At 52.4% G+C, this 12,454-nt stretch overlaps 1 protein-coding gene across 1 annotated transcript in view; it reads left to right on the top strand.

Annotated features, from left to right (window-relative positions):
* Positions 1-12,454, top strand: part of LOC140404718 (G-protein coupled receptor 83-like) — a 110,522-nt gene that overhangs the window by 80,560 nt on the left and 17,508 nt on the right. Inside the window, exons 2-3 of the mRNA XM_072493398.1 lie at positions 6,038-6,163; positions 9,585-9,718. Coding sequence (XP_072349499.1) covers positions 6,038-6,163; positions 9,585-9,718 — 260 coding nt within the window. The remainder of the gene's footprint in view (positions 1-6,037; positions 6,164-9,584; positions 9,719-12,454) is intronic.

Below are 12,454 nucleotides of genomic sequence, written 5' to 3'. Positions count from 1 at the left end.
CACCTAATTCACTCTGAAACTGACCACACCCAATTCACTCTGAAACTGACCACACCCAATTCACTCTGAAACTGACCACACCCAATTCACTCTGAAACTGACCACACCTAATTCACTCTGAAACTGACCACACCTTCATTCACTCTGAAACTGACCACACCCAATTCACTCTGAAACTGACCACACCTAATTCACTCTGAAACTGACCACACCCAATTCACTCCGAAACTGACCACACCCAATTCACTCTGAAACTGACCACACCCAATTCACTCTGAAACTGAGCACACCTAATTCACTCTGAAACTGACCACACCCATTTCACTCTGAAACTGACCACAGGTGAAATAAACCACCCCAAAAAAGAGCTGGTTCGACCTCAGTGAGGGGTCAGGGGTCTTTCCCCGCACCAGCGTTGGGTTAAGAACAGAGGAGCGGGATCCTGATGGGATTGGGGTTGATGAGGTCTCCGACCAGGGAGCCCGTCGCTGCTTGAGCCGCTCGCCATGCCCAACCTGTCCGGCTTCTCCCGGGCGGACCTCTTCCAGACCTACGGGGGCTACAACGAGTCGGCCTTCGGCAACCTCTCCCTCGACCTGCTCAGGAGCCTGATCAACTCAGTCCGCCATGGCACCGACTCGCAGAACCTCACCGTCCAGGCACTGCTGATCATGGCGTACTCGGTCACCATCGCCATCTCCCTCTTTGGCAACATCCTGGTGTGTCACGTTCTGGTGAAAAGCAAGCAGGTTAACACCGCCACCAGCCTCTTCATTGCCAATTTGGCGATTGCAGATCTTATGATTACCCTCCTCAACACCCCCTTCACTCTGGTAGGTCTTAATTTATTATTTGACTGGAACGTAAGTAAGGGGTAAAAATTTTAACAGGGTGCAGGAGCAGGGGGGACTGGATGTACAGGTGCAGACAGATCTGAGTGTACAGGTGCAGAGGGATTTTGGTGTGCAGGTGCAGAGGGATCTGGGTGTACAGGTGCAGAGGGACCTGGGTGTACAGGTGCAGAGGGACCTGGGTGTACAGGTGCAGAGGGATCTGGGTGGACAGGTGCAGAGGGATCTGGGTGTACAGGTACAGAGGGACCTGGGTGTACAGGTGCAGAGGGACCTGGTGTACAGGTGCAGCGGGACCTGGGTGTACAGGTGCAGACAGATCTGGGTGTACAGGTGCAGAGGGACCTGGGTGTACAGGTGCAGAGGGACCTGGGTGTACAGATGCAGAGGGATCTGGGTGTACAGGTGCAGAGGGACCTGGGTGTACAGGTGCAGAGGGACCTGGGTGTACAGGTGCAGAGTGACCTGGGTGTACAGGTGCAGAGGGATCTGGGTGGACAGGTGCAGAGGGATCTGGGTGTACAGGTGCAGAGGGACCTGGGTGTACAGGTGCAGAGGGATCTGGGTGTACAGGTGCAGAGGAACCTGGGTGTACAGGTGCAGAGGGACCTGGGTGTACAGGTGGAGAGTGATCTGGGTGTACAGGTGCAGAGGGGCCTGGATGTACAGGTGCAGAGGGATCTGGGTGTACAGGTGCAGAGGGACCTGGGTGTACAGGTGCAGAGGGACCTGGGTGTACAGGTGCAGAGGGATCTGGGTGTACAGGTGCAGAGGGATCTGGGTGTACAGGTGCAGAGGGATCTGGGTGTACAGGTGCAGAGGGACCTGGGTGTACAGGTGCAGAGGGACCTGGGTGTACAGGTGCAGAGGGACCTGGGTGTACAGGTGGAGAGGGATCTGGGTGTACAGGTGCAGAGGGGCCTGGATGTACAGGTGCAGAGGGATCTGGGTGTACAAGTGTAGAGGGACCTGGGTGTACAGGTGCAGAGGGACCTGGGTGTACAGGTGCAGAGGGATCTGGGTGTACAGGTGCTGAGGGACCTGGGTGTACAGGTGCAGAGGGACCTGGGTGTACAGGTGCAGAGGGATCTGGGTGTACAGGTGCAGAGGGATCTGGGTGTACAGGTGCTGAGGGACCTGGGTGTACAGGTGCAGAGGGACCTGAGTGTACAGGTGCAGAGGGACCTGGGTGTACAGGTGCAGAGGGATCTGGGTGTACAGGAGCAGAGGGACCTGGGTGTACAGGTGCAGAGGGATCTGGGTGTACAGGTGCAGAGGGACCTGGGTGTACAGGTGCTGAGGGACCTGGGTGTACAGGTGCAGAGGGATCTGGGTGTACAGGTGCAGAGGGACCTGGGTGTACAGGTGCAGAGGGACCTGGGTGTACAGGTGCAGAGGGACCTGGGTGTACAGGTGCAGAGGGACCTGTGTGTACAGGTGCAGGGGGACCTGGCTGTACAGGTGCAGAGGGACCTGGGTGTACAGGTGCAGAGGGATCTGGGTGTACAGGTGTAGAGGGATCTGGGTGTACAGGTGCAGAGGGACCTGGGTGTACAGGTGCAGAGGGACCTGGGTGTACAGGTGCAGAGGGACCTGGGTGCAGAGATCATTGAAGGGGGCAGGACAGGTGGAGAGAGCAGTGAATAAAGCAGAGAGTGTTCTGGGATTTATTAATAGGGGCAGTGAGTACAAGAGCAAGGAGGTTACACTGAACTTATACCAGACACTAGTTAGCCCTCAGCTGGAATATTGAGCACAGTTCTGGGTCACACTATAGGAAGGATGTGAACACATTGGAGAGAGTGCAGGAGAGGTTCACAAGAACGGTTCCGGGGGTGAGAGACTTCAGTGATGAGGATCGATTGGGAGAGGCCGGGACTGTTCCCCTCGGAGAGAAGACGGAGGAGATTTGCTCGAGATGATAAAAATCACGAGGGGGCTGGACAGAGTAGATCGGGAGAAACTGTCCCCCCCTCGTAACAGTATCGAGAGCGAGAGGGGGCACAGATTTAAAGTGATTTTCCAAAGAAGCAAATGCGATGCGAGGGAAAACCTTTTCCCCCCAGCGAGTGGGTGGGGTCTGGGATGCGCTGCCTGGAAGTGGGGGGAGGCCGGTCCAATCGAGGCAGCCGAGAGGGAATAAGATGATTAATTGAATGGAAACAATGTGCAGGAGGGAGTTACGGGGAAAAGGCAGGGGAGCGGCGCTAAGTCACGATGCTAGTTCCGAGAGCCGGTGGAAAGACGATGGGCCGAATGGCCTCATTCTGCCATTCTAAGAGATCAGGGCAATCTCGGTCAATCCATCGGGACAGGTGATTTTAACCCGAGGTTTGGTCGCGTCGAATGTCAGTCACCGTGAAGAGGGAAACAAGAGCATAGACCTGCATTTATATAGCACCTTTTCGAGCCTCGTACACGCTTTGTAACTGGAGGAAATAAGGTGATGCACAGGAAGATCCCAAAACCAGCATGGAGAGAAAAGGTCCATCGGTTGAACAACAAACGATGGCCAGGGCCACCAGGGGGATCTCCCCTGCGTTAATTTCCAGCAGGTTTAGGGGATTATCTCGCCTCTCTGTGCACTGCTCCCCCGGGGGATAGGGTGCTCTTTCCAAGGGCAGGTGCAGACTCAATGGGCTGAATGGCGTCCTTCTGCAGTGTAAATTCTATGGTCATCTATGGCCAATTGGTCTATTGTCACAACGCTGATTTGCGTTTGCCCCATTCTGAACTAGGATCTGGGGAGACGGGTCCCGTAACAGCCTCCCCGAACAGGCGCCGGAATGTGGCAACTAGGGGCTTTTCACAGTAACTTCATTTGAAGCCTACTTGTGACAATAAGCGATTTTCATTTCATTTCATTTCATTTCATTTGGGAACTCCCAATCCCAGTCAGGGGGGGGGGGAAATGCATCTGTTCCAGTACAGCTCCTCGGAAGCTCAATGATCACACAAAGAGACCGACTTCAGGGTTCACGTTCTGAATCGGATGCTTGTTTAATGCCTGGCACTGATACCATTGTCAATTAATCTTGAATTTCTGTCACCATTAACGCTGTGAGTGTTGGTTCAATTTCTGCGGCAGTTAATGTCTGTCGCGTTTCAGTTACTCTTAACCTTGTCGGTCAGATCTATGTTCAAAGTTGTGCTGTGTTTACATCAGGGGTTTGATGTATATTTGAAATGGGAGGCACACTCCACTCACGTTCGGAGATCAGGCGCTCTCTCAGTGACTTTGCGATCAATGGTGAGTCTCCCGCCTTCCCCATCAGCCCAAAGTCCAGGTGTGAGGTAATGCATTTTGGAAGGGCTAATGCAGGTAGGGAATATACAGTGAATGGTAGAACCCTCAAGAGTATTGAAAGTCAAAGAGATCTAGGAGTACAGGTCCACAGATCACTGAAAGGGGCTACACAGGTGGAGAAGGTAGTCAAGAAGGCATACGGCATGCTTGCCTTCATTGGCCGGGGCATTGAGTATAAGAATTGGCAAGTCATGTTGCAGCTGTATAGAACCTTAGTTAGGCCACACTTGGAGTATAGTGTTCAATTCTGGTCGCCACACTACCAGAAGGATGTGGAGGCTTTAGAGAGGGTGCAGAAGAGATTTACCAGAATGTTGCCTGGTATGGAGGGCATAAGCTATGAGGAGCGATTGAATAAACTCGGTTTGTTCTCACTGGAACGAAGGAGGTTGAGGGGCGACCTGATAGAGGTATACAAAATTATGAGGGGCATAGACAGAGTGGATAGTCAGAGGCTTTTCCCCAGGGTAGAGGGGTCAATTACTAGGGGGCATAGGTTTAAGGTGAGAGGGGCAAAGTTTAGAGTAGATGTACGAGGCAAGTTTTTTACGCAGAGGGTAGTGGGTGCCTGGAACTCACTACCGGAGGAGGTAGTGGAGGCAGGGACGATAGGGACATTTAAGGGGCATCTTGACAAATATATGAATAGGATGGGAATAGAAGGATACGGACCCAGGAAGTGTAGAAGATTGTAGTTTAGTCGGGCAGTATGGTCGGCACGGGCTTGGAGGGCCGAAGGGCCTGTTCCTGTGCTGTACATTTCTTTGTTCTTTGTTCTTTGTTCTTTGTGTCTCCAAGAATGTCCGCATTCCCCCTTCAAACACCCTCGGGGGTCTGCAATCCAAAGTCTCGCCCACTGATTTGTGCGGAGGTTTTTATTACAAGTTGTTTAGATCTCCAAATAACAGCAGAAAATAGAAAATATATTTTCACTTACAAGTCTCCACCTTTCATAATTCAGAAGTGCCAACAACGAACGTGATGTTTTAAAAAGTAACTGTGGAGAATCCAGCGTCAACGTGCCGTGAGTCACGGGAGGCGGCCATTTTGTAAGAATGGGCCCCTGGGAAAACAGGTCTGGAAAACACTGATCTACAAGATGCACTGCAACAACTCGCCAAGGCTCCTTAGGCAGCACCTTCCAAACCCACCACCTCTACCATCTAGAAGGACGAGGGCAACAGATACCTGGGAACCCCACCACCTGGAGGTTCCCCTCCGAGTCACTCACCGTCCCGACTGGGAAATATATTGGCCGTTCCTTCACTGTCGCTGGGGCAACATCCCTTCCCTCCCTAACAGCACAGTGGGTGTACCTACACCTCAGGGACTGCAGCGGCTCAAGAAGGCGGCTCACCCACCACCTTCTAAAGGGCAACTCGGGACGGGCAATAAATGCTGGCCTAACCAGCGACGGCCAGATCCCACAAATATATATTTCTATTCCGAAGAAAAGTTGGGGACCTTTCCCCGGTGACATTTTCGGGCCATTGCTCTTTGAGGGAGTTCGCTCTGCGCCAATTGGCACTTCGGTGAATTGGACATTCCGAATTCTCCCTCTGTGTACCCGAACACAGGCGCCGGAGTGTGGCGACGAGGGGCTTTTACGTTAATGCGTCATGACAGCATTAACGTAAGCCGACCTGTGACGCTCATAAAGATCGGGATTTCAATCAGCGACTACGCTTCGGGGGCACTCTACTGGCTGCAGCGTCCCGAGGGTCTCGAAAGGCGCTGTCTAAATGCACGTCTGTTGCTTTGTCTTCGAGTGAAAGGGGGGGGGGGAGGAGAGGCGGCCCACGGGCTGATGTCGAGGGAGCGTCAGTTTGGGGTGGGAAGGGTCGCAGACGCAGCGCTCAATCTTAATCTTGTCCGTCAGGTCCGTTTTGTGAACAGCAGCTGGATCTTCGGAAAGCTCATGTGCCATATCAGTCGCTTCGCCCAGTACTGCTCGCTGCACGTCTCGGCACTTACTCTGACGGCCATCGCCCTCGACAGGTATCAGGTAAGTCGAGGCGCCTTCACGTGTCGTGCCCTGTTTGCTCGACAGAGGAACGTGCGGGCTGGGCTTGGCCATTCCTCCTCTCAAACCCGCTCCTCCATTCGACCAGCTCATATCCAATTGTCCACTTCTCTGCCGTTCCCCTGCTCCTTCCCATATCCCTCGATGCCCCTCATACCCAGAAATCTACTGACTCCTGTCTTCAACATGCTCGAGGGGTGAGCCTCCCCCAGTCCCCTGGGGCAGGGAATTCCAAAGATTCGCCGCTCTCTGTGTGCAGACATTCCTTCTCATCTCAGTCCCAAATGGTTGCCCCCCCTTATTCTGAGGCTGTGTCCCCTGGGCCTAGACCCTCCCCCCCCACCTCCAGCCAGGAGGGGGGGGGCGGCAAACATGCCCCTTCTCGAGCTCTGTAAAAAACGGTTTCAACAAGAACGCCTCTCATTCTTCATTGAGGCCCAGTCTCCTCAATTTCACCTCACAGGACAGTCCCACCATCCCAGGGATTAGTCTGGTTTGCGGGGATAGGGTGGGGTCCTGGGCCTCGGTCGGGCGCTCTTTCAGGGGGGGGGGGGGGCGGTGTGGCCTCGATGGGCCGAATGGCCTCCTTCGGCAGTGTAGTGATTCTGCGATTCTATGATAGATCCAGCAACGGGCTGGAAACGAGAAAGCAAAACTGCCACCAAAGTTGATATTCTTTTCGTTAAAAAAAAACAACTTTAATGTTTCCGGGAAGGGGATTTGCCACTGCTATCTGGCCTGGGCTATATGGGACGCCTGTCTCCCCTCCATTCCTACCTGGTCTGATTCACATGTAACTCCATTCCCTTATCATAAGAAAGGACGTTCTGGCTCTGGAGGGTGTGCAGAGGAGATGCACTAGGTCAATCCCAGAGCTGAAGGGGTTGGATTACGAGGAGAGGTTCAGTAGACTGGGACTGTACTCGTTGGAATTTAGAAGGATGCGGGGAGGGGGGAGGGGGATCTTATAGAAACATATAAAATTATGAAGGGAATAGATAGGATAGATGCGGGCAGGTTGTTTCCACTGGCGGGTGAAAGCAGAACTAGGGGGCATAGCCTCAAAATAAGGGGAAGTAGATTTAGGACTGAGTTTAGGAGGAACTTCTTCACCCAAAGGGTTGTGAATCTATGGACTTCCTTGCCCAGTGAAGCAGTTGAGGCTCCTTCATTAAATGTTGTGAAGAGAAAGGTGCTGGTTTAGCACAGTGGGCTAAACAGCTGCCTTGTAATGCTCAACAAGGCCAGCAGCGCGGGTTCAATTCCCGTACCGGCCTCCCCGAACAGGCGCCGGAATGTGGCGACGAGGGGCTTTTCACAGTAACTTAATTGAAGCCCACTTGTGACAATAAGCGATTATCATTATTAAAGATAGATAGTTTTTTGAAGAATAAAGGGATTAAGGGTTATGGTGTTCGGGCGGGAAAGTGGAGCTGAGCCCACAAAAGATCAGCCATGATCTCATTGAATGGCGGAGCAGACTCGATGGGCCGAATGGCCTAATCCCGCTTCTACGTCTTGTGGCCTCTGTTAGGTCACCCCCTCAGCCCGCCTTTTTCAAGAAAAGAGAGGACCAGGGTCTCAATCCTTTCATTCCAACATATATGAGCACGCGGATCAGGAGTAGGCCATTTGGCCCCTCAAGTCTGCTGCGCTGCGCAATAAGACAGTGGCCGATCTGATTGTGGTCTCAATTTCACCTTCCCGTCTATCCCCACCGATACCCTTTGATTCCGTCGTTAGTCAAGAACCTACCTACCTCTGCCTTAGAAATATTCACTTGGGGCTCGGGGAGAGGGGGGGCGGGGGGGGGAGCCCTTTTTTAAGCTGTGCCCCCTACGCCCAGTCTCTCCCACGCAGGGAAACATCCTGTCTAGTCCCTTCGGGATATTATGTGATCAATAAGATCACCTTTTAATCTTTTAAACTCCACTGGGGACAGGGCCCAGCCTGCCCAACCTTCTCTCAAAAGAAAGGCCACACCACCCCCTCTGCCCCCTGTCCCCGACTGCCCCAAACCACCATTACTTTCCTGGTGCCGCATGTTTCCGTACCTCGGAAGCTTCTCCAGAGCCTCGATGTAACTCCTTCTACACCGAATCACCGTCTGAAATGGCCTAGCAAGCGCCTGGCTTGTCCAAACGCTCATTATGAAAGCACCATCGCGAGTAGGTTGAGGGGGGCGGGCCATTATTGCTGTCTTGGGGCAATTAGTGCTGGTTTAGCACAGTGGGCTAAACAGCTGGCTTGTAATGCAGAACAAGGCCAGCAGCGCGGGTTCAATTCCCGTACCGGCCTCCCCGAACAGGCGCCGGAATGTGGCGACGAGGGGCTTTTCACAGTAACTTAATCTGAAGCCTACTCGTGACAATAAGTGACTATTATTATTGTTCCAATCCCGCACTCCCAGACCAGGAGCCTCTGCGGTCACAGAATCAGTTACAGGACAGAAGGAGGCCCTTTGGCCCTTCGATCCCGTGCTGTCCCCACTCCCCCAGAGAGCAATTCAGTCAGTTCCATACCCCAATCATTTCTCCACCCCCCCCCCCCCCCTCCCCTCCCCACCCTGCCCCCGTAGCTCTGAACGGTTATTTCCTTCAAATGCCCGTCCGCTCACCCTTTGATATCACGCCTCACCCAGCACCACGGGTTCCAGGCCGGTGCCACTCGCTGAGTACAAAGAGAAACTCTTCCTCTTCTTTCCCCTCCCCCCTCCTGCCTCTCGTACCCAAAACGTGCAAACATCTGAAATAGGAGCAGAAGGGGGCCATTCGGCCCCTCGAGCCTGCTGTGCCATTTCGTAGATTTCATAGAATTTACAGTGCAGAAGGAAGCCATTCGGCCCATCGAGTCTGCACCGGCTCTTGGAAAGAGCAACCTACCCAATGTCCACACCTCCACCCTATCCCCACAACCCAGCAACCACACCCAACACTAAGGGCAATTTTGGACACTAAGGGCAATTTATCATGGCCAATCCACCTAACCTGCACATCTTTGGACTGTGGGAGGAAACCGGAGCACCCGGAGGAAACCCACGCACACACGGGGAGGATGTGCAGACTCCGCACAGACAGTGACCCAAGCCGGAATCGAACCTGGACCCTGTCTGAATGCCCGGAGACATTCTGGTCAATCTCGCTTCGCCCCCTCTCAAAGATAGCACCTTAACCGTTGAACAGAAATCCGCGAGCACACCCCCAAAGGCCCAGAGGAGAGACGGGGCGACACCTTTCCCCAAAGCTGTTTTGAAGCTGGCTGACGTCACTCACTGGAGCACAGAGTGTGTGTCTGAGTGAGGACTGTGTGTCTCGGACTGAGTTGGACATGAATCACTCCATTTGGCTCAGCGGAAGCCACAGCAGATTTACCTAATTACAGAGCTGTCAATGTTTATTTCCAGGCCATCATGCACCCTCTAAGACCTCGGATGTCAGTGCCCAGGGGAGTCATCTGCGTCACAAGCATTTGGATCCTGGCTTCCTGCTTCTCCTTGCCTCACGCGATCTACCAGAAATTATTCCGCTTTGTATACAGGTGAGTGTGACCTCAAATCAGTTTCCATAGAATCCCTGCCGTGCAGAAGGAGGCCATTCGGCCCATCGAGTCTGCACCGGCCCTCCGAAAGAACCCTACCTAGACCCACCCACCCGTCCTGTCCATCTAACCTTTTGGACACTAAGGGGCAATTTAGCGCGGCCAACCCACCTAACCCTGCTAATCTTTGGACACTAAGGGGCAATTTATCACTGCCAATCCACCTAACCTGCACATCTTTGGACACTAAGGGGCAATTTAGCACGGCCAACCCACCTAACCTGCACATCTTTGGAGTGTGGAAGGAAACGGGAGCACCCGGTGGAAACCCACGCAGACACGGGCAGAAGGTGCAGACTCCGCACAGACAGTCACCTGAGGCTCGGAATTGAACCCGGGTCCCTGGCGCAGTGAGGCAGCAGCGCTAACCCACTGTGCCGCCGTGCCGCCCATTCCTAACGATCAATTTCCCTGTTGCCCCACTGGACTTCATGCCCTCATCTTGTCTCTTTGTGGAAGTAAGTGTTGAGAAACCAAACAAAAGCTTTTTATTGGGTAATAACCACATTTGCAAAGGGGCCCTCCTGTTGGTCAATAGTCTAAGTCCCAACGAGTGACATCTCTGTTGTGTCTTTTCCCAGGATCTACACATTGCTGGTGAGACCGGCATTTAATGCCCATCCCGTATTGCCCTCCAGAATGTAACAGTGCGCCGCATTCTTGGTTGCCTTACTGGGCCACTTCGGAGAGCAGTTAAGAGTCAACCACATTGAACACAAGAAATAGGAGCAAGAGTCTGGAGGAGATTCGCTCGGTTAATCCCAGAGCTGAAGGGGTTGGATTACGAGGAGAGGTTGAGTAGACTGGGACTGTACTCATTGGAATTTAGAAGGATGAGGGGGGATCTTATAGAAACATATAAGATTATGAAGGGAATAGATAGGATAGATGCGGGCAGGTTGTTTCCACTGGCGGGTGAAAGCAGAACCAGGGGGCATAGCCTCAAAATAAGGGGAAGTAGATTTAGGACTGAGTTTAGGAGGAACTTCTTCACTCAAAGGGTTGTGAATCTATGGAATTCCTTGCCCAGTGAAGCAGTAGAGGCTCCTTCATTAAATGTTTTTAAGATCAAGATAGATAGTTTTTTGAAGAATAAAGGGATTAAGGGTGATGGTGTTTGGGCCGGAAAGTGGAGCTGAGTCCACAAAAGATCAGCCGTGATCTCATTGAATGGCGGAGCAGGCTCAAGGGGCCAGATGGCCTACTCCTGCTCCAGGCAACTCCCTCCATAACCAGGCAACATTCTGTTAAATCTCCTCTGCACCCTTTCCAATGCTTCCACATCCTTCCTATAATGCGGCGACCAGAATTGCACGCAATACTCCAAATGCGGCTGCACCAGAGTTCTTATGTTCAGCCCGTCTACCCTATTCCGCCCCATGTCCCTCGATTCCCCGAGAGACCAAAAATCTGTCCATCCCACAGCCGTAAATATGTTCGGCGATGCAGCTCCCACAATCCTCTGGGGTAGCGAATTCCAAAGAATCACAAAACCCTTATGGGTGAAGAAATCTCTCCTCGTCTCAGTCCAAAATGGCCGCTCTCTCACCCTGCGGCTGAGCCCTCCGTGTTTTGGATTGTACCGCTTGTGAGTCTGGGGTCACATGTAGGCCAGACCGGGTAAGTACGGCAGATTTCCCCAACTGAAGGACGTTGATGAATTTGATGAGTTTTTACGACAACCTGGAATTATATGGTTACTGCATTTTTTTATTTTGAAAGGGGGAGATGGTGTCATAGGGGTAGTGGTGATGACACTGTGCCAGTATTCCTGAGGCCCTGGCTAATATTTGGTGGTGGGGAGGGGGGGGGGCGCGGAATCAGAAATTAAAGGCTAGTCTTAATAATGGTGGACCTTAAGCCACCAGGTGCCATAAAAACCCATATTAAAACATAGAACATAGAACATTACAGCGCAGGACAGGCCCTAAGGCCCTCGATGTTGCACCGACCTGTGAAACCACTCTAAAGCCCATCTACACTATTCCCTTATCGTTCATATGTCTATCCAATGACCATTTGAATGCTCTTAGTGTTGGCGAGTCCACTACTGTTGCAGGCAGGGCATTCCACGCCCTTACTACTCTCTGAGTAAAGAACCTACCTCTGACATCTGTCCTATATCTATCTCCCCTCAATTTAAAGCTATGTCCCCTCGCGCTAGACATCACCATCCAAGGAAAAAGGCTCTCACTGTCCACCCTATCTAATCCTCAGATCATCTTGTATGCATCAATTAAGTCACCTCTTAACCTTCTTCTCTCTAACGAAAACAGCCCCAAGTCCCTCAGCCTTTCCTCATAAGATCTTCCCTCCATACCAGGCAACATTCTGGTAAATCTCCTCTGCACCCTTTCCAATGCTTCCACATCCTTCCTATAATGCGGCGACCAGAATTGCACGCAATACTCCAAATGCGGCCGCACCAGAGTTTTGTACAGCTGCAACACGACCTCATGGCTCCAAAACTCCATCCCTCTACCAATAAAAGCTAACACACCATACGCCTTCTTAACACCCTCTCAACCTGAGTGGCAACTTTCAGGGATCTATGTACATGGACACCGAGATCTCTCTGCTCATCCACACTGCCAAGAATCTTACCATTAGCCCAGTACTCTGTCTTCCTGTTATTCCTTCCAAAATGAATCACCTCACACTTTTCTGCATTAAACT

The sequence above is a fragment of the Scyliorhinus torazame genome, chromosome 31 (genome assembly GCF_047496885.1).
Source record: "Scyliorhinus torazame isolate Kashiwa2021f chromosome 31, sScyTor2.1, whole genome shotgun sequence".
In the NCBI taxonomy this organism is placed as follows: Eukaryota; Metazoa; Chordata; class Chondrichthyes; order Carcharhiniformes; family Scyliorhinidae; genus Scyliorhinus; species Scyliorhinus torazame.
The sequence above is the reverse complement of the archived record's forward strand: the minus strand, read 5'-3'. Positions and strand labels throughout refer to the sequence as shown.